The sequence below is a fragment of the Dipodomys ordii genome, unplaced genomic scaffold (assembly GCF_000151885.1).
Source record: "Dipodomys ordii isolate 6190 unplaced genomic scaffold, Dord_2.0 Scaffold37, whole genome shotgun sequence".
NCBI classification, from domain to species: Eukaryota; Metazoa; Chordata; class Mammalia; order Rodentia; family Heteromyidae; genus Dipodomys; species Dipodomys ordii.
Window position 1 is genome coordinate 4,869,876 of NW_012267253.1, and position 21,583 is coordinate 4,891,458.

Sequence of the window (21,583 nt, forward strand, 5' to 3'; positions counted from 1 at the left end):
ACAGACAGCAAAGGCAGGTGGGTTTTCTGGTGGCCTGACCCTCCCTGGAGTGGCTTCAGCTGAGTGGCAGAGTGCCCCTCCTGTTCCCTTGCCCGGCCCTGAAGTTCCTCGGGAGCAACAGGACAGGGACTTGGCCACAGGTGCCATTATCTGATGTACCTTTAGACAGTGGGCAGAACATTCCACGTGTTTGTGGGAGGGCTTGCCAGCGAGGCATGCTGGGAGAGAGGCTGGGAGAGAGCGGAAGGGCTCGGCTGGTTCAGCTCTAAGAAGTAGGGAGAGAACCTGGCTGGTGGGCAGCAAGCTGAGGTCCACAGGAATACAGCTGAGGGTGCAAACGGTGTGGGCCCCCATGGCTGAGAAGATCCCAGTGCAGACTGAGCTGTGGAATGGGGCTTCTGCCCAAGATGCTTCGGTGAGTGACCCCCACATGCCTCAGTCCTGGTGGGTGGGGAGAAACGACCTTTCTTGCCCCTCCCCAGGAGCTTTTGGTGGTCCTAATTGACTGCCTGAGCCATAGGCAGTGTGGATGTGGCTGCAAGCCTCCATTTCCTGGGCATCAGAGGGTTGCAAAGAGCAGGCTCGGCACCAAGAGGTCTCTGAGGTCATTTTCTGCCTCAGGCAACGCTCCTTGGACAGGAGGTACTTTCTTATGGGTGATTTGAGCCCATTTGATTTTTCCAAATGAAATTCCATCATAGAAATATGTTCATACACACTAGAGACTCATCTGGCAGGCCAAGAATCTCAGTGGGAGTAAAATGATGAATGTGACAGGAGGGCCAATGACTTGTGGGAATGGCGAAATGTGAGGCAAGCAAGTCCTCAGATCTGGGAGAGAGCTGGAAGGAAGAGACAGAAGTCAAGTGGCCAGCGGGTGGAGGTACAAGACATTCTCCCTCATCTGCTTAATAAATGTCCTTTGACTGGGCTGTGGGCAGGGCTTGAAACAGGAGGCCACATTGGAAGATGGAAAGGAAGCAGAATTCCATCTCTGCTTCACTCCGCCCCACTTTTCTGTCTTTACCTATTGTGGGAGGAGGAAGACAAGAAATCCAAGGGCACCACAACCAGAGACAAGTCCCCACCCAATAGAAAAGCCACAGACCTGTGGACTGACCTTGATTAACCCAGACAGGCCCAAAGGATCCACAATTCCTAGCCAGTTTTACAGCCACAGCAATGACGAGTTGTGCTCTCTAGACCCAACTCTGTGGATAATGACCCCATCAACCAGAAGGGCAGTCCTCAAACGCTGAATAAGATAGGAAGTCAGTGGTGGATTTTGGGGGTACTTTCTGCCCTGAAAATTACTACCACACTTAGGGCAAAGAACTAGCCAAACCCCACATCCTCAAATACAAATAGACCCTGAATCTTTCTGTTGCTCTGGGGACCAGTGCTCTGCCCTAACATTTGTAGGGCTTGGAAATAAAGGTTATAGACCATTTAACCTATATCTAGATGTTTAAAAGCTATCAAACAGCCAGGGGCTGGTGGCTTACTCCATAATCCTAGCCTCTCAGGAGGCTGAGACCTGAAGATCTTAGTTGAAAGTGTGGCTCAAGTGGTAGAGAATCCCAGCCTTGAGCAACAAAGGCAAGTAAAAATACAAGGCCTTGAATTCAAGCCCCAGTAAGTAACTGATGCGCGTGCGAGTGTGCACACATGCGCACACGCACACACAGAGAAACACAAGCTATTTAACAAGCGAAGCACCATTAAATAAAACAATTTCTCTCTTTTGACCTTGATCACTGCCCCAGCTGGCACATAGGTATAAACGCAGAACATCGAAAGCTTCTTGGTAGCAGTTAGAAAGTGGTAGCATGTGATAGCAGATGGCATAAGGGAGCCAGCTTCTAGGCAATGCCATAACCTGTCCCCATCCCTGCCTACCCTCCATTCCAGTCCATCTACCCTGCAAGAAAGTCACACAGGCCTGTGATCACCCCAGCCCACCCACATGTAGACCATGCCCACCACAGACAGATGTCATTTGTTGATTATCAATCAGGCCTCTAGAAGCTGGGTCTGGGAGAATCTGAATACAAGCCCTGGGAAGGGAACTGAGGCAGTTGCGCAGGAACTCTGGCATTGGGCACTTAGAGAGCCAGAGGCCCAGTGGGCCACAGACTCCTCTCACTCTGGATAAGGGTAGGCTCAGCAGAGGACAAGAGAGTCCTGAGCTTCAGAGCTGAGTTACATGGGGCCTGGTCGGAGTATCTCAGTAAAGGTCCAGAAGTGTCCCCTCAGCCAGGAACAAAGCCTGCATTATCCCTGTCAGCCACAAGTCCCCAGCACAGCCACAAGTCCCCAGCACAGCCATTCTCTCTCCAAGCACAAGCTCCTCATCTCAGAACAAGCTACTTGTGCTCTGTGCTCTCTGATTGCCTTCTTGCCTTTGCTCTGACTCAGGAATTTGATCAGAAGTTAATACAAGGAGAAATTACAATGTAGCCCAGCAGGAGCTGAGCTGGTTACCTACAAATAAAACTGCTTTTGCTTTTTTGGGTGTCACCTGTCAGAAATTCAAATGATGTTCTGACATTCATACTGATTAAAATGTCAGCGGAATAGATATTTAAGTATTTGAAAAATACAGGGAGTGTGTCAAAACCTCAGGAAGAGTCTAACAAATTCATCCTGGGAGCCAAGGGAAATACTTTTAAATGAAACAGAAGTGGTCCCCAATCCAGGCAGGAATTTTTTTCCTCCTAAAGCCGAGCTCCCCATGTAGCAACCTGCAAACCAGTCCTATGGCAGTTGGGGTCCAGCGGGGAGAGACTGGAGTGAGCCCTGGAGCAAGGAGTCAGGAACCTCTCAACTTTTCCCTGTCTTCCTTCTTGGCACTCTATCCCTATGCCCCAATGCCCTCCCCGACTCAAAGCAATGAACTAGAGGTCAGCTGGGCTTGAGGTCATTTGCACATGGGACGCTGAACTCCCAATGTTGGGACTTCCTTCCTCAGTGCAACCTTCTGTCTGTCATCCAATCTGGGTTTGGGCCAGCCAAAGGAAGTTAATTCATATCTGATGCCAATTGACTTAGATGCTTGCTTTAAAAACAGTAAGGCAGGGCTGGGCCTGGGTGGCACAATCTGTAATCCCAGATACTTGGGAGGCAGAGAGAAAGGAGAATTTACAGTCCCTGGCCAGGCTCAGGCATAAACTCAAGACTCAATTTGAAAAGCAAACTAAAGCAAATGGGGGTGAGGGTCATGGTAAAAGCACTTGCCCAACAAGCATGATCCCCTAATTTTGAACCAAAGTACTACACAGAGAGAGAGACAGACAGACAGACAGACACAGACAGACAATGAGTCAGAGACAGAGAGCCAGTGAGACAGAGGAAAGAGAAGAGAGGAGAGGATGCTTATTAAGTGAATCCCTGAACTTTTGATAGCATTTCTGTAGTTTAACACAATGAACTGGAAAAACTAGGTCAAATGTGTGGTAGGGAGGGAAGTGGTGAGAAGAGAGTCACAGGGCTAACCCAGAATCCAGCAGGCACAGAGCCTTGATCCCCCGACAGGGACTCTGGTCTCCATCTCAGAGGGCACAGATCCTCTCACCTCCGTTGCCCTCACTCTCCCCTGCTGCTTTGGAGTATTAGCACATGGCCATCCGCGTGGGAGGAAACCTCTGTTGCTCTATTCATACGTTTACCCTCTCACACTGAAAACATATTGTGAAATATTTCAAACCAATCCGTTTATTCCCATCTCCCATGTGCTCACCACTAATTCCCCATAGCTTTAAGCCTGCTCACCCTCACTCCACCTACTCTCCTCCCCATCTCTCTTCCTCAGAGATAATTCCTATCCTGAACTAAGGGTTGGTTTCTCTATATTTTCACTACACAATATTTTTCGAATATTTTTATTATCTTCAAGTAGTGGCACATAGGTGTTGCCATTCAACAAAGCAGTTTATAAATAGAGTGTGTCTTCAACATTCTCACCCTTCCCTCTTGCCGTACCTCTTCACTCAGCTTTTTAAATTTTAGGATATGTATTCATTTTTTGCCATTTAGCAAAGCAGCTTATGTATAAAATGTACCTTAATAGGTGTCATCCATCAACATCTTCACCCCGCTTTGACCTACTCCTTCCCTTGTTTTTCTCAATTCTGTGGTATATGCAATGAACGCTTGCCTGAATTCTCTTCTGTTCTAACTCTCTCCTCTTGCCCTCCCTCCCCCTCAAGGACTCATTTCCTGGTACTTATTTTGTTGAGGGTTTTGTTTTTTGTTTTTGTTTGTTTGTTTGTGTCTGTCGTGGGACTTGAACTCTGGGCCTGGGCGCTGTCCCTCAGCTCTTCAGCTCAAGGCTAGTGCTCTACCACTTGAGCTACAGCACCACTTTCAGTTTTCTGGTGGTTTGCTGGAGATAAGAGTCTCATGGAATTTCTTGCCAGGGCTGGCTTTGTACTGCAAATCCTCAGATTTCAGCCTCCTGAGTAGCTAGGATTACAGGCATGAGACACCAGTGCCTGGATGTTTTGTTGAGTTTTAGTTTAATATTTCTAAAGAATTACACTATTAGTGTTCTCCATAGAGTCTATTATACTTCAGTATCCCCTTTCTTACCATTTAGTATGGTTTCTTGTAGATTTATAGGCATATTCTATCTACCACAAATGAGGGAAACTATGCAACCTGTGTTTCCCTGGGTCTGACTTACTTCATTTAATGTAATTTTTTCCAAGTCTTCCCATTTCCTTATAATTGGTACAATATCATTCTTTCTGATAGATGAGAAGAATTCTATTTTATACATATACTATACTACATTTTTTTGACCAGTTCATCCATTGAGGGGCATCTGGGCTGATTCCATATTTTGGCTATGGTAAATAATGCTACAGTGAACATGGTTGTGGTAGTGGCTTTACTGTATCCTAATCTGTGCTCTTTGGATAAATGTCCACTTCACTGGAAAATTTTGGTGATGGTTCCAACATTCAACCATATAAGTAGCTTTAGTATGCTGTTTGTTTACACTCTCTAGAGCTTTACTGGTTGCTCATTGGAGACAGATGATCATCTGTATTTAACTGCCTCTAACCACCCCCCTCCCCCCAAAAAATCTGGAATGTTCTTTCCAAGGCTCTCTTCCTGAACCATTGGTGCAGAGACGTTGGATGTTATTTTCCCTCTAAACCATACATGGATCAGTGTACACATGGGTATTGTGTAGCCCCAGATGCTTACCATGAGCACTCTCATGCTGTCCTAATGCCTGTCTTACTAAAATTTAAGCTTTATCAAAGATAGTCTTTTTCACTGTTGCATCACAGATTCTGAGCTGCAGCTGTAGGCTCTCAAGTCAGTGTTGGTTGCCTGCTTGACTGAAGAACCATCAGATATGTTGGCAGTTAATACCACTCCAAGTTACCTACTATGAAACATAAATGTATCAAATTTCAAATATATCACTGGGGCCTGGATGTAGCTCAGAGCTAGAGTGCTTGCCTAGCATGAGCAAGGCCATGGGTTTGATCTTCAACTCTGTAAAAACTAAAAACAAAGATTCTGCCACTTCCTTACCTGTAGTGACCACTGTTCTCTAGTGGTCACTACAGGTAAGGAAAGCGAGGAGGAGAGGGCATGAAAGGAGGTCAGATATTGGGCATCGAAATGTAGATAGGAGAAATAAGTTCTATCTTTCTACAGTACAGCAAGGTGTCCATAGCTTACAACAGTCTAGGGAATAGTTATAAAGAGCCAGGAGAGCAGAGTTCAGAGGTTCCCAATACAAAGAAATGATTAGGGCAATAAAAGTAATAATTAGGCTGGGTGCCGGTGGCTCATGCCTGTAATCCTAGCTACTCAAGAGGTTGAGATCTGAAGATTGCAGTTCAAAGCCAGCCAGGCAAAAAAGTCTGTGAGACTCTTATCTCCAATTAACCACCAGAAACCTGGAAGTGGTTCTATGGTTCAAATGGTGGAGCGCTAGCCTTGAGCTGAAGAGTACAGGGACAGTGCCCAAACCCAGAGTTCAAGCCCCATGACCAATAAAAAAAAGAGTAATAATTAGCTTTATTTAATCATTATTATATAATATGCTGTATATTATATGTATATGTTATATATGATATATTAAGCATCTATATGTTCAGATTATATATAAAATTATTGCTTTGTACCTATACTTATGTACAATGTAAAAATTAGATATTAAATAAAATGCACAAATATACCACTATTTCAGCAAGAACAACCACATGATATGGTGATGGTGACAGTGATAGTCGTGGTGATGGTGTTGGTGATGGTAGTGATAATGTGGTGGAGTTGAGAACAGAGATTGCCTCTGAACTGGCCCAAGGTGTCTTCAATATCTCTGTTGCACAAAATTCCTCATTAACATCAGATAAGGGAAAATGCCTATAAGAATCCAATGTATGTCCTACAAAATTAAGCAGAGTGAGAGAAGAAGTGGGGGGGGATGGATGAGAATGTTAAAAAGGGCAACAATGTTGAGGATATAGTGTATTCATAAACTGTTTGGTTAAACGGCAACTCTTTTGTACAACTACTTAAAGATAATAATAAAAATATTTTTTAAAAAAAAGTTAGCTACAAGCCAGGCTCTGGTGGCTCATGCCTGTAATCTAAGCTATTCAAGAGACTGAGATCTGAGAATCATGGTTCAAAGCAAGCCCAGGCAGGAAAGTCCAGAGACTCTTACCTCCAATGAACTACTCAGAAAAAGCCTGAAGCAGTACTCTGGCCCAAGTGGTAGAGCACTAGCTTGGAGCACAAAGAGGCTCAGGGACAGCACCCAGGCCCTGAATCCAAGCCCCAGGACCGACCAACCTACCAACAAACAAAATCAGATACAACTCTCCTTGGAAAGGCATCTTGACAGGTTGAGTATTAACTTGCTGCTAGCTGTTACCCTTTCATGTGCAATGTCTATTTGGCATTAGGAGATATTATTAAGCCATTTGATGGAATGGGAAAGTTGAAGGTTACGTTTACCTGCTCGCAGCTTAGGTCTTCCCATTCAGCTCTCCCCGTGTGGAATCTGGATGTCACTCATCCTAAGCTGCTTGGGTTCTGGCCCACAGGCCCTGAGCTAGGATTCTCCAGGGATGGAGCTGTCCTAGGAGAATCCCAACATCTCCTGAGGGAGGGGTAGATGTGCTCTTCTCACCGATCCCATTTCCTCACGGCCCTGCTCCAGCCCATCTCCTGCCAACCTGGGATCTCAACCAGATAGTCAGCCACCGCTCTCTCTTCTGGGGTCTCCTTCCTTCTTTGCCTGCATCCTCAGTGGTTTCACCTGCCATGTCTCCCAGCAGGTCCTCCAGGACAGCTTGTTCTCCTCTGAAAGTGACAACAGCCTGTACTTCACCTACAGTGGCCAGTCCAACACGCTGGAGGTCAGAGACCTCACCTACCAGGTAGGGGCCTACACGCTCACAAGAATTCCTCAAGGAGAAGGAGTGTGAGCACTGCCCACAGACTGACTAGCCTGCCCTGGGATGGAGGGTGCAGGCTTCGTGTGTCACGTACAAGCCTCACAGAGATATCCTTCCTCACCAGCGCACACACAGCTGGAGAGGCATGGAGAGGCCTCAGGCTCCTTATGGAAACCAAGTGTGAGAGCCCATCGGAGTAGTCTTTGGAACTCCAGAGTTTGAAATAATTTTAGACAAAGTTATAAAAATAATAGTGTTCCCATAGACCCTTTACTCAGTTTCCCCTAAGGTTAATAGTTTGCATAGCAGAGAATAATTACCCACATTAGGAAATTAGCAATGGGCTAGGTGCTTCTGACTCATGCTTGTAATCTTAGCTACTTGGGAGGCTGAGATCTGAGGATTGATGTCCAAAGCAAGCCCAGGCAGAAAGCTGCGAGACTCTTACCTCCCATTAACCAGCTGGCATTGTTCAAGTGGTAGTGAGCAAAAAAAAAAAAAACCTGAATGAGAATGCAAGACCCTGAGTTCAAGCCCTAGTATTGGCACAAAAAAAAGAAGAAAGGTAATGAAGGAGGGAGGAATGAAGGAAGGTAGCAAGGAAAGAAAGACGGAAGGAAGGAGATACAATTCTAATAACTAAACTTCATACATTTTATTTGACAAAAGTCAGATCTATATGATCTAAAAAGAAATCAAAGTATAGACTTTATTTAGATTTCATGCATTTATGTATCTCCATGTGTATATATATATATATATATATGTATGTATATATATATTTTTTTTTGTCGGTCGTGGGGCTTGAACTCTGGGCTTGGGTGCTGTCCCTCAGCTCTTCAGCTCAAGGCAAGCGCTCTACCACTTGAGCCACAGCACCACTTCTGGTCTTCTGGTGGTTAATTGGAGATAAGAGTCTCATGGACTTTCCTGCCTGGACTGGCTTTGAACCGTGATCCTCAGATCTCAGCCTCCTGAGTAGCTAGGATTACAGGCATGAGCCACCAGCGCCCAGCAATGTATCTATATTTATATTGACAAATGTCCTGTCCCTGAAGCTAATAAGACACCCTGAACAACTCCCCGGACAACCACTGGCCTTTCAGGAGTTTTCAGAAACACTTGCATTAAATTCAACAACCCTTATTACTCCCCTTTCCCAAGGCAGAGCGCACATGCTCCCTAGGTAAGGCCCTGGATGGAGCCATAGAGGTCCCAATCTGGCCCACTCACTCACACCTGTGGGTATGTTAGAACAAGCTAATCCTTCTCTTTGCTGCCACTTATTATCTGTGTACGCTCAAGTAAATTACTTCACTGCTCTGAACCTCATCTGTAAGACATTACAGTAACACCTATGGTACACATTTGCAGTGCAACTGAAAGGGCTAATGATGGAAGCAATGGACACAATGTCTTGCACATCGTAATCACCTGAGAAGTTATTTTATTTTCCCTTATTCTACATGCTCTCCTATCTCCTTCCCAAGCTAGGCTAGAAACAGCAGTTTCTCAACAGGGTGGGGTCTCACCTCTGTGCTAGTAGAATCTGGGTAGAGGTATGCCTGAGGCATACCCACAGAGGGATATCTCCTATGGGAAGGGACACTCAGAGCACAGGGAAGTTGAACATGAGCTTCTGACTCCCTCTTAGCTATTCAGCTCTCTGAAGAACCCTCTGGTACCTTTCCCTACAGGTGGACATGGCCTCCCAGGTGCCTTGGTTTGAGCAGCTGGCTCAGTTCAAGATACCTTGGATGTCTCAAAAGAGCAAAGACTCTTGTGAGCTGGGCATCCAGAACCTGAGCTTCAAAGTGAGAAGTGGACAGATGCTGGCCATCATAGGGAGCTCAGGTACCATGAAGGCAAATAGTGGGGCCGTGGCTTCTAGCTCCTTTGGACACATGGATGCTGCTTATAGAACTCTACCATCTAGTACACCAATGTGGCAGAGTGGCTGAGGGCACAGGCACAGGTTAGAGAGACCTGGGCTCAAGGGCCAGCCCTTCTGTTCACTGGCTCACAGCTGTTGCTATGTAGGTGATCACAAGTGTCTCTTGTTCACCTGAAGCTGACTGATGATCTTGTCTCAGGGCAGATATTAACCAAAGACAGATGGTGTGGCTGCAGCTTCGGGACATAATGTTCTCTCCAGAGCCTCCACCAGCCACAAGGGCACCCTCTCAGGACATTCCCTCCACAGCCAGAGTCAGGTCATGGTCAGACAATGACTAGGCAAAGCCCCGCCACAGCTCTCCCCCTCCATACCAGAGTACAACCTTCAACCACCAGCATAGAACTGGCCTTAAACCTTGGAGCATTTCAGTCACTTGTGCAGGCTAAATTTTAAACTATAGAAAATACAGCTAATGGAGAACTTGAAGGACAGAGTTCTACTTCTCTGCATACCAGTATGGAAATCAACTGATCGGTCAAGCTGTCTATCTATCATCTATCTATTTACCTACCTACCTGCCTACCGATCTGGTAGTAACTGGTGTTTGAACTCAGTGCCTTGCACTTGCTAGTGAGTGCTCCTCTACTTGAGCCATGCCTCCATCCCAGCAGTTTGGAAGCATTTCTAGAGGAAGATTTTCAAATAATCTATTCTTTGATACTTCCAGCGTGTTCTTTTGCACATGCACATGTGCATACAACATTCCCTTTCATTTAAATAGATGAAGACACTAAATCCAAAGATGTCAAGTGAATCTCTTAAGGACACACATTTAAAGTCGATCTAGAGCGTGAACTTGATCTTTTGATACTCAGATCCAGTGTTTCTTCTTGGGACACACTTCTGCAGTGTTAAGAGAAAGCACTTTCTACTTTTTAATTAATCATTTCCAAAGACAGAGGTTACTCAATATTTTGGACATCTGCCCCAACTTTTACACTCCTCTGATAGAGAAGTTGCTTGTTGTCTAGCCAAAGATCACATGAGTTAGGATGTGTAAATGTACTTTGCAACTGAGACAACATGCACACTCATTAAGTCCCTCCCACTATCTCTGCAATTCTGATCTAAACAAGATAAAAAAAAAGAAGGAGGGCAGTGTTATTTGAGTTACAGCTTCTGGTAGCTTTTTTAAAAATCTGCCTTTTCTTCTTGAATTTACCTTACCATCTAGGGAACATATAGGCTTTTAGTAAGAGTCAGCATGCTGATTACTGGTATATACAATTCTCTAGGCAATAATAGCCCTGATTTGTGATTAAGGAAAGTGAAGTTCAGAGAGGCTGAACAGGAATTATATTGAATAATATTCTGGTTCAGTGAGGCTTGGCTTCACCTTCATGTTTACTTGATCAACATTATTAGAACCGTTTCTCAGAATAGTTTCCCCATTATACTTCATAGGACTTTTACTAGACACACACACACACACAGAGAGAGAGAGAGAGAGAGAGAGAGAGACTTGCCATATTTTTAAAATAAAATTTAGCTTCTTGTGTAGAGAATCAACAATGCGAAAACTGTTTTCTGAGGAATGAATTTACTGATGGAGAAATGCCAGCTACTTTATAAAGGCCTTGAATACCTATGGACTTTGTTTCCGGGTTCCAAGTCTTCTAAATGCATTAGACACCCACCCTCTGCTGCAAAGTCTACCCATACATCTCAAAAGCTTTGCTTCAGAAATGTACCCTTCCCATGTGGAATCCCATGGTGGTAGAAGATCTTGGCAAAGTCTCTCACATACTCAGAGACCAGAACGAATGTCTGAGGCTGAGTAGGTAACAGGGCTGAGGTCTCTAAACCCTGGTTCCCTTTCCTGGCAATTTTGCTGCCCCTTAATTCACAGGAGGCCTATATGAAGTGCACCCAGATGGCAAGGTGTAAGACTGCTTTTACTCCGAGCCTCTGGGCAGCTAAGCAGGAGGATCACGTGACTTCTAGATTTTGCAATTGGCGGTGGCCAGGAGAACTTATCACATGTCTATTGTTATCAAGAGAACAAAAAAGTAAACAGAAATCCTCCTAAAAAAGGTTTGATATTCATGGAAAAGAAGCTAACACCTCACCTGGACGGGTCTTTTTCCCCATTCCAAAGCTTGAGCCCAATTCACATTCTCAGTTGGGATGGCTGTTGAAGAAGGAGCCTTATGGAATACTTTTGGCAACTAGATTCTGTATGATGCAAATCAGTAGTAACTGATACATCATTCAGAAATAGCGGGTGGTGTTAATTTGAGCATCAAGGACTGTTCTTCCTTTAAGTAAAAAGGAAAATAAAAGGTACTACTGCTAAAAATAAGAGAAAAGACGTAGGTACATTCAGAACCTAGAATCCATGTGTCCCTTGTGCTTTAAAAAAAATCATTTCTATATCTCATTGTTGGTTTTTCTGCCTTATTTCACAAAATAGGTTCTGTTTTTGCATTTTTAAAAGACACCCTATGTCTGTTCCAAATTAGTTGTTCCCACAAAGCCAGCTTTCTGAAGATGGAGGATGAGAAGTTTCTGGCACCTTTGTGGCAAATAGTGGCAAAACTTCACAATGCTATCAGCCCAGGGCTTGCTGCTGGGGGGCTGGGGGGGGGAGGGAACAAGCCCTCCAGGCACAACAGATGTGTGGCAGTCAGGCCTCGGTCCTTCTACCGCCCTGCAGCCCATGGTTGACTTGGCCTGAAGTGTATCAATGAGTTCTCAAGCCCCCAACAGGCACAAGTTGGCTTTAGACAAAAGCCCTGAAGCTCCACAGGCTGGGTAGGATCTTAGGAACAGTCTATGTCCCCAATGCTTGGTCCTTTGTGCAAAGATAGAGCAGTCTGGACGCTGGAGAATAGACAAGGAGTGCGGGCTGCTGAGTTGGCCGTGACGCAGCTGTGTCCTCAGCCATGTCTCTGGGCCTTTGCAGGCTGTGGGAGAGCCTCATTGCTAGACGTGATCACAGGCCGAGACCATGGTGGCAAGATGAAGTCGGGCCAAATCTGGATCAATGGGAAGCCCAGCACGCATCAGCTGGTGCGGAAGAGCGTGGCCCACGTGCGCCAGCATGACCAGCTGCTCCCCAATCTGACAGTCAGGGAGACCCTGGCCTTTGTGGCCCAGATGCGGCTGCCCAGGACCTTCTCCCAGGCCCAGCGTGACAAAAGGGTAACTAACGGACTTGGTGGTGGGTAGGTTGAGTCTGAACACCACCACTCAGCATCCAGGAAACTATCTTGCCCCAGTGGGTTCCTTTGGGGGTACTTATCAAATGTGTGATGAGTGTGTGTGGATTTGGGAGCGTGTTTGCTGGAACTCCCGTGGGCAGGGGGTCTGTGGCCTGCATAGTGAGCTGCTCAGAAGCTGGGCACAGACACAGGGTAGGGTGGACACGAACTGAACCAGGGAAGTCAAATGCTGGGGCCGCCTTCTTCCTGCATGCTGAGATCCCAGCGGAGGTGTCCACAGCCCCTGGTGTCTCACGACTTTGGACCTCTCCTGTGTCCCCAGGTGGAGGACGTGATTGCAGAGCTGCGGCTGAGGCCCTGTGCCGACACCCGCGTGGGCAACATGTATGTGCGTGGGGTGTCTGGGGGTGAGCGCCGGAGGGTGAGCATCGGGGTGCAGCTTCTGTGGAACCCAGGTGAGGTCTGGAAGTGGAAGGGGCGAGGGACCTGGGATGAGCGGCTGCCTGGCTCAGGCCAGCCCCGTCACCCGGCCCCTTCCTCTGTGTCGGGAAGGCATCCTCATGCTGGACGAGCCCACCTCCGGCCTCGACAGCTTCACCGCCCACAACCTGGTGAAAACCTTATCCCGGCTGGCCAAAGGCAACAGGCTGGTGCTCATCTCCGTCCACCAGCCTCGCTCCGACATCTTCAGGCTGTTTGACTTGGTTCTCCTGATGACATCAGGCACCACCGTGTACCTGGGGGCCGCGCAGCACATGATCCAGTATTTCACAGCCATCGGCTACCCCTGTCCCCGCTACAGCAACCCTGCTGACTTCTATGGTGAGCCAGCCAGGCCAGCATCCAGTGGCCTGGTACACATCACCACCCCCACCCCATAATAATCCTCCCTCCCTCCTCCCCCAAAAAAGAACTCTTGATGGAAAGATTCAAGAGACAACAGCAAAGAGATGCTGGGCAGAGCAGGATGGAGAATGAGGTCAATTGAGGAAAACGCAGCTTCTGACAAAGCCCATCCTCTGAGCCCCACAGGGTAGGAACAGACAGGGAATGGAGCAGGGCTTGGGTCCCTTGGTACAATTGTTCAGACTCTGTAGGAAACAGGATGTTTCAAGTGTGCCAGACACCAGGGAAATTTGAAGATGGTTCCTAGCAGGGAGTTGTCAGGTGTGGCAGGATGGACAGACCCAGGGCAGGGACAGCCCAGGGTCTTTATGTTGGCTTTTCCCAATGAATCCTGAGGCATGAGAATTGCTCTGCTCTCCAGACTGGCTTTCTCTTGGGCCCTGAGAGCTTAGGATATTAAACTCAGGGTCACATGAGCCACTTCCTTCATTGCCAGAGAACAGTGGCTTTTTCAGGGCACCTCCTGGGTAGTACCCATGGGGACGATAGCAGCTAGAACAGCAAGACTACTAAGCTGTTGACCAGCTGTGGCTGATTCCCGAGGTCACCTGGAACCTCAGGTTCTTCCCAGGATGGCAAAGTGTAGGCAGCAGCTCACCAATAAATCTGAAGCTGGGTGCTGGTGGTTCATGCCTGTAATCCTAGCTACTAAAGGAAGCTGAGATCTGAGGTTCATGGTTTGGAACCAGACTGAAAGGTCTATGAGACTCTTATCTCCCATTAACTAACAAAAAGCCAGAAGTGGAAGTGTAGCTCAAGTGATAGAGTGTGAGGACTGAGTGGAAAAGCCAAGTAAGAGTGAAAGGCTCTCAGTACCAGCATGCATGCATACATCAATAAATCTAAAGATGGACACCATTTCCTTAAAGACATACATCAGGGATTGAAGTCCTAAGCTCCCTGTTGACCCCCCAACTCCCCTGCCAGGCCAAGGTCATCTCCATCTATGCAGATGGGAGACTGGAGCTGGAAGAGCTCAACACTTTGCCTGCCACAGCATGCTTTCTGGGGGACACAGAACTGGGACTCCACGGGTGTGTGTGACTCCTGCTTCTGCAGCATCCTCAGTCACACTCCACTGCTCCCCTGCAGGATGGGCTGCTCCTCTCAGGCCCCGCCTCTGCCCTTCCTCTGCACATCCTTGGTGAACTCTTAAGGAGTTCTACCCCATATGCGCATGCCATTCTGGCTTCCCGCCAGTGTGTCATTCTCAGGCCAGCATCCTCAGATAAGGGAACAGAGGACACCTGCCAACCTGGCCAATAAAGGAGAGATTTAAAGAAAGCCTGGACAGGCACTATCAGAAGCCAAATGCCCACAATGATCTCAAAGCAGCTTTTTTGTTGTTGTGATATTCCTTGGGGGCAGTATGAGCCCTTGCCTATAAATCCTGGCGCAGTCTGGGGTGCAGGAGTCACAGATGGCTTGGTTTGCTACAAAGATCTGGTGTTTGGAGCTGTAGCCATGCACTGAGGAAACAAATGGTAGTCTATGAAGGCCCCTCATAGACATGATTCTTACTTGAGGTGCATAATGAACTGTCAGTCATGGGGCTTGAGCTCAGGGCCTGATTACTGTCCCTGAACTTTTTTGCTCAAGGCTAGCATTCTACCATTTGAGCCCAGCACCGCTTCTGGCTTTTCTGCTTACGTGGTACTGAGGAATCGAACCCAGGGCTTCATGCATGCTAGGCAAGCACTCTACCATTAAGCCACATTCCCAGCCCATAGAGTCAGGGTTTTTTTTTAATCCTGGGTTCTCTCTGTAATGGGCCAGGGTGGGGTTGGGGAGCTGGAACCAGGGCCTCTACTGGTGATCACTTCATGATCCATCCATGTCCATCCGCTGTAGACCTCTGCAGATGACATCAAGTCTGACAAGGTTGTGGGCCAGCTCTCTGCTCTGTCTCTGGCTTCATAACCACGGTGGGGGCGGGGGGGAGGGAGTGTCCTGGAGCTCCAGGAAACTGACCCAGGCCAGGGTGCATCACACCTGGCTTGGAATTCTCTGCTTATAGTGGACTTGACCAGCATTGACAGACACAGCCGAGAGCAGGAAGTCGCCACCATGGAGAAAGCTCGGTCGCTAGCGGCCTTGTTTCTAGAAAAAGTACGCGGCTTTGATGACTTTGTGTGGAAAGCGGACTCGAGGGAGCTGGATGCGGACACCTGTGCTGTGAGGTACGGTGGGATCGTGGCTGGATGCGGACACCTGTGCTGTGAGGTACGGTGGGATCGTGGCTCAGGCCGGGAAGCCTTCTTCAGCAGGTCCTGGCCATTAAGCCACATATTGTCTCCCTCAGCCCAACCCTGCCACAGGACGCCGACTGCTCACCTCCTCAGCCATCTGGGGCTCTACACCAATTTGTCACCCTGATCCGGTAATTGTTTCTCCTTTGTCCCTACCCCACAAACCTCACTAAATACCAGATTAAGTTTTTTCTATTAAAAGTGAATTTGAGACTTAGGTGCCAATAGATCACACCCGTAATCCCAGCTACTCAGGGGGCTGAGATCTGAGGATCATGTTTTGAAGCCAACCCAGGCAGGCAAGTTTTTAAGACTCTTGCCTTCAATGAACAAGCAAAAAGCCAGAAGTGGAGTTGTGGCTCAAGTGGTACAGTGCCAGCTAAAGGAGAGTGAAAGGTCCTGAGTTTGAGCCCAGTGTTGATAGAGGGTGGGGGAGGGTGTCCGTTTGAAGGTTGAAGACAGGTAGAATTGTTTGCAAACCAGAATCCTCAGAAGCAACATGACCCTCAGGAGACACAGAGCAGGCCTGCTACTTTTATTCTCTAAGCAAAATTAAAATAGCCTTACTGGCTAATGATCTTGGAAATAGCCTAAAGGCATTGTGAAAAAGGGAAATAATACAAGAGAATTTAAACTAGAAATGGAGGAATTTCTGTCACACCAGCTTCTGAAGAAAACCAGGCTCTCATGTCAGACCTGTGTCTTTCCAGTGATTTCCATGGACAGAAACATTTTAATACACAGGTTGGATCCTGCTCTGCATATTATTTAGTCATCTACTTCAAAAATATGATTGAGCCGGCCCCTTACTTGGTTAGGACTCCACCCTACTCCACCTCCACCACTCCCCTCCCAGCATTCAATATTAGCCACAGTCCTTTACCATTCCAGTCTGTGGATGGTTATTTGTTTGAGAGCCTTTGCTATGAAATACGCAATGCTATGGCAAACATCTTGACTGTACTTTGTGGATCTGATTGATTTTTTTCTCTCAGCACAATTTCTCTAAGAATTGTCAGGCTGACACACTGATGAAAAAAGTAATAATCATTGGCCAGATATGGTAGTTATGCCTGTAATTCCAGCACAGGAGAGGCTGAGACAAAGATTTTTTAATTCAGGCAGGTCAGCCAGGGCTATATGGTGAGATCCTGTACCTTTGTACAAAGCCATCACGATTCATTTATTATCTACTGTGTACAGAAACTTTCATCCATTTTCTGATGGGATCCTCAGTGTTCCTGTGAAGTAGGTGTGACCAACCCCATTCTATAAATTAGAAAAGAAAAAGAGACTTCAGGCAATCACCAGGTCATAAGGCTGGGATATGTTGCTCTTCTGACGTCTTTTTGTGTTTTGTGTTTCTTTTGTTGTTTTAAGCCGGCAGCTTTCCAATGACTTCCGAGACTTGCCAACTCTCCTCATCCACGGAGCAGAGGCCTGCCTGCTGGCTCTCATCATCGGCTTCCTCTACTATGGTCACGGGGCCACCAAGCTTTCCTTCACGGACACAACAGCCCTCTTGTTCATGATCGGAGCACTTGTCCCTTTCAACGTGATTCTGGGTGTCACCTCCAAATGTGAGTGTCGCCTGCTCTCTTGACCGTGGGGCTCCAGGACAGGGGGGATCTGGCACCAAGGTCAACCTCTGTGCATCTCTGAGCACCTGGGGACAATAGCTTTACAGAATAATATCATTGTGATTGTAAAATAAATGACAGCTATTGTTTTTTTAAGTTTGCATATTAATATGCTAATGAAGGCAAATTATGGAGTCTTAGCTGTTAGTCTCTTCGCAGGATTTGTACTTGACAGCCATGCACAAGCCACAGAGCCTTTCCCGAAGTTTAGACTTACCACAGCCTCTGCAGCAGGGTGGCTTCACTGCGCCCGGTTAAAAAACAAATACAACTTAAGAGCTGAGTGCCAGGGGCTCAAGTCTAATCCTAGCTGCTCAGGAGGCTGAGATCTGAGGATCGCAGTTTAATTAGCCCTGGCAGGAAAGTCCATGAGACTCTTACCTCCAATAAACAAACAAAACAAACAATAACAGAAAAAAAAAGCCAAAAGGAGCTGTGGGCTTAAGAGTTAGAACTCTAGCCTTGAGTAAAAAAAATGCTCAGAAACAGTGCCAAGACCCTGAGTTCAAGCCCCAGGACCAGCACACACATACAAACACACATAAATGAACAACACACACATACACACACACACAACTTAAGAAGTTTAGATGGTATACTTAGAGTGCTTATAAAGAAGACGCCAAATCAGAAAACCTAGATGACCGAGTCATCACTCCCTTCCCCTTTCTCCTTTCCAGGTCACTCGGAGAGGGCCATGCTGTACCACGAGATGGAGGATGGGCTGTACACCACTGGCCCCTACTTCTTTGCCAAGGTGACTGGCCAGGGTGGAAAGCACACGTTAGGTGAAGAAAGCTGTACAGCTTTGCCAAAATACTGCAGGAAAGTGGTGGAAACCCCAGGCCGTACATGCTTGGCAATTACAGAGATGGCATTCTCTAGGAGAATCTCAAAGACTTGATATTCTTTTAACAGTCACCCAAAGGCCTGACCTATGAACCAGGAGTGGTATTTTTCTGGTGAGCAGGGACCTGTAAAGGAAGAGATGGGATTGGCTTAGCAACCTTTACCTCTCCAGAGCCCTGGAACAGGTCAGGCTGCCAGAAAGAGGAAGCTCTGAGCGAAGTTCCCACGGCCACACAACTAACTAGATCTGGGCAGGGGTGAGGGGTGGAGGGACCTGACTTCAGGTCTTAGGAGAGTAGATGCCAGCTCCCATCCTGTGCAAACAGCCCTAGGCTGCCCTCTGGGGTGCAGGAAGAAGGGGCTCACCTGCTGGACCTCAGCGTACTCCTACAGCGGCCAGTGTGCACCGGGAAGGAATGCTGGCATTGTGCTGGTGGAACACGTGAACATTCGATGTTATTTATTTTTGTGCATATGCCTGTATTGGGGCTTCATGCTCTTCATTGCCTGTTTCACTCAAGGCTGGTGCTCTACCATTTGAGCCATACCTCCATGTGTGGCTTTTGTTAGTGAACTGTAGATAAGAGTCTTTCTTGTGTGGGCTGGCCTTGAATCTTTATCCTCAGATCTCAACTACCTGAGTAGTTAGGATCACAAGCATGAGACCCCAGCACCTGGCTTGTATGTGGTAAAATATTGACAAATGAAGGCCGTGGACCCAAGGCCTGTACTTTTGCAGATCCTAGGGGAGCTGCCTGAGCACTGCGCCTATATCAGCATCTACGGGATGACCATCTACTGGCTGACCAACCTGCGGCCAGGCATTGAGCCCTTCCTGCTGCACTTTGTACTGGTGTGGCTGGTGGTCTTCTGCTGCAGGACCATGGCTCTGGCTGCTGCCGCCATGCTGCCCACCTTCCACATGTCCTCCTTCTTCTGCAACGCTCTCTATAACTCCTTCTACCTCACCGGGGGCTTCATGATCAACCTGGACAATCTGTGGATAGGTGAGGATTTCTCCACCTCTCCTGGCTAAGCATCTAGGATCCTCTTCATGTGGCTAGTGGAGGCTGCTTTCCTTTGAGGTAGATGTTGATCATTTAGACCCCTGGGCCCCCAAGGCTGGCAAACAGATGCCTTTTATCCTACAGGCCATGGGCATGGTTCTATTAGAGGAGACAGGTGACCCCCTCCTCAAAGCCCTTGCAGATGCTAAGTCAGCCTGACTGCATCCCCTTGGCTGAATCTCCACATGAAAGTCATCATTGGACCCTGGATTATGGACAGGATTCACCCATGCAGGGCAAGCTTTGCCTGCTCCCTGTTGCCCCTCCTGAGCAATTCTGCCAACTCCAGCCCATTGTACGCTCTATGGAAACCTTTCCTCACTTTCCTATCCTGTTTTCTGCCAGACTGTGTGTGTGTGTGTGCATGCCACTACTGGACCTTAAACTTAGGACCCCAATGCTGTTCCTGAGCTTCTTTGCTCAAGGCTAGAGCTCTACCACTTAAGCCATAGCTCCACTTCCAGATTTTTATTTATTTGGTCGTTCATTGGTGCTAAGTGTGGCATGGACTTTCCTGCCAGGGCTGGCTTTGAACCTCAATCCTCAGATCTCAGCTTCTTCAGTAGCTAGGATTACAGCAGACGTAAGCCACTGGTGCCTAGCTCTCCCCTTCCCTTTTTTTAATAGTTCAGCAAGGCTTATGCAATCTCTATCACTCCACAATGCTCCAGAGTCAGGGTTGACCCAAGTCATCTCTGGTGTGGGGCTGCTGAATGCTCTGTGAAGCTGCGAACCTGCAGGAGACCCAGCTAATGACTTTCTAGAATTGCTACAGATTTCACGTGTGGGTGAAACTGTTTCTCACCCTCCCCCTGCCACCACTCCAATGCCCTTTAGGCCTCTCTCCTGGGCTAGAGCTAGCATAGCCCTCCCTCAGCAGTACCACACACACAGCAGCCAGCCGAAACCCTAGGAATAATGTGGCTCTTGCTGTCCTCAGCGCCTGCGTGGATTTCCAAGGTGTCCTTCCTCCGGTGGTGTTTCTCAGGGCTGATGAAAATTGAGTTTAGTAGGCGCCCTATCATCATGCAAGTCGGCAATGCCACCTTCACTGTCCCAGGAGACACAGTAAGTAGCAAAGGCCTTGGGTTCTAAATTAAGGAACAATCAACTGGATGCCTTGCTTGTGAGCTCACTGGATGTCTGTGTCTCCAGATGCTCGACACCATGGACCTGAACTCATACCCGCTCCACATCATCTACATCATCGTCATGGGCATCAGCAGTGGCTTCCTGTTCCTGTACTATATGTCCTTGAGATTCATCAAACAGAAGTCAAGTCAAGACTGGTGATGCATACCCAGGCTCCTGTGCACTGGTTGGGCCTTGAGCAGCTTCTTGATTGCACTCCCTGCCTCTCAAGAAGCCCCTTCCTGGTGACAATTAGGACAATGAGGATCCAGACACTCAATGACATATGCCCCATGGTGCTGCAGTGGCACAGGTCAGCCACAGGATGGCAGTAGAATAAAGACAGTTGGAAGGGAAATTGTGATCACTGGCCAGAGCTTTGAAGGTGGGGAAGGAGAAAACAGGAACTTGGTGGCATCTACAACATGGATAATTTATTTCCTTTGGAAATGTCTTTAAAAAGGCATCACAGGATAGGACGAAAGCATGTTAGGCATGAATCCAGTAGCTGGGCTCCTCAGGAATTGCTAGAACCCAGAGAGAACAATGTAATAGCTAGCAAAATGTTTAGCCTCATCCTTTATACTTTCCCCAGACGGTGAGTTAATGCCATTCTCAATATAGTGACTTAAATCAGGCCCGAGGGTGTAACTTGTGGTAGAGCATGTGCCTAACCTATACCGGAGCCTGCTGTCGATCCTCAGCCCTGCAAGAAAACAAGTGACCTAATGGAGATGTGGTGTCTTCCATTGTGCCCAGTCAGGGGCTCCAAGAGCTAACGTGACCAATTGACAAATTGGTTGAGCATCTGGCTCCATGGCAGATCGGATGCAAAATAAGTTAATGTGGATACCATCATTTATTATCAAGATAACCCTTTGCAGTAAGGGTGTCCCATTTTATAGGTGGGGACACAGAGGCACAAATTCACCTTGCCAAGGGCATATAGCTACTGTGTAGCGGAGTGATAAGGGGCTCAGAAAAGCCTTGGTGGTCTTTCAGGAGTTAGAAGTAGGCGAAACCTGAAAGGCAGCTATAACCCTAGAAACTGAGGATAGGTCTAGAAATGAGAGCTGGTAGTGGTAGTTCAAACATGCAATCATAGCTGGAGCCACCAGGGGATCAGGTTAGAGACCAGGGGCATAAAAGTGCACAAGATTCCATCTCAACCAATGGCCATTTGTGATGGC

The 21,583-nt window shown here is 47.4% G+C and overlaps 1 protein-coding gene across 2 annotated transcripts; it reads left to right on the forward strand.

Moving 5' to 3' along the window:
* The first annotated feature begins 352 nt into the window (after positions 1 to 352).
* Positions 353 to 20,555, forward strand: Abcg8 (ATP-binding cassette, sub-family G (WHITE), member 8). 2 transcript variants are annotated; one of them, XM_013017930.1, is made up of 13 exons: positions 353 to 415; positions 7,308 to 7,412; positions 9,128 to 9,284; positions 12,293 to 12,531; positions 12,874 to 13,006; positions 13,104 to 13,373; positions 15,475 to 15,637; positions 15,760 to 15,837; positions 17,087 to 17,286; positions 18,027 to 18,103; positions 18,935 to 19,202; positions 20,203 to 20,330; positions 20,418 to 20,555. In XM_013017930.1, exons 1-13 carry the CDS (start codon positions 353 to 355, stop codon positions 20,553 to 20,555), a joined length of 2,019 nt encoding a protein of 672 aa, XP_012873384.1. The 2 variants fall into 2 exon arrangements, with proteins under 2 accessions (XP_012873384.1, XP_012873385.1); XM_013017931.1 differs by having other exon boundaries at positions 7,311 to 7,412.
* Positions 20,556 to 21,583: the final 1,028 nt, after the last annotated feature.

Bases quoted from the DNA above. Each gene is read 5' to 3' on its own strand.
- Abcg8 (XM_013017930.1), top strand. From the start codon at position 353: ATGGCTGAGAAGATCCCAGTGCAGACTGAGCTGTGGAATGGGGCTTCT. The intron at 7,413-9,127 runs GTAGGGGCCTAC...CTTTCCCTACAG, and splicing joins TCAGAGACCTCACCTACCAG to GTGGACATGGCCTCCCAGGT. The intron at 13,007-13,103 runs GTGAGGTCTGGA...TGTGTCGGGAAG, and splicing joins GCAGCTTCTGTGGAACCCAG to GCATCCTCATGCTGGACGAG.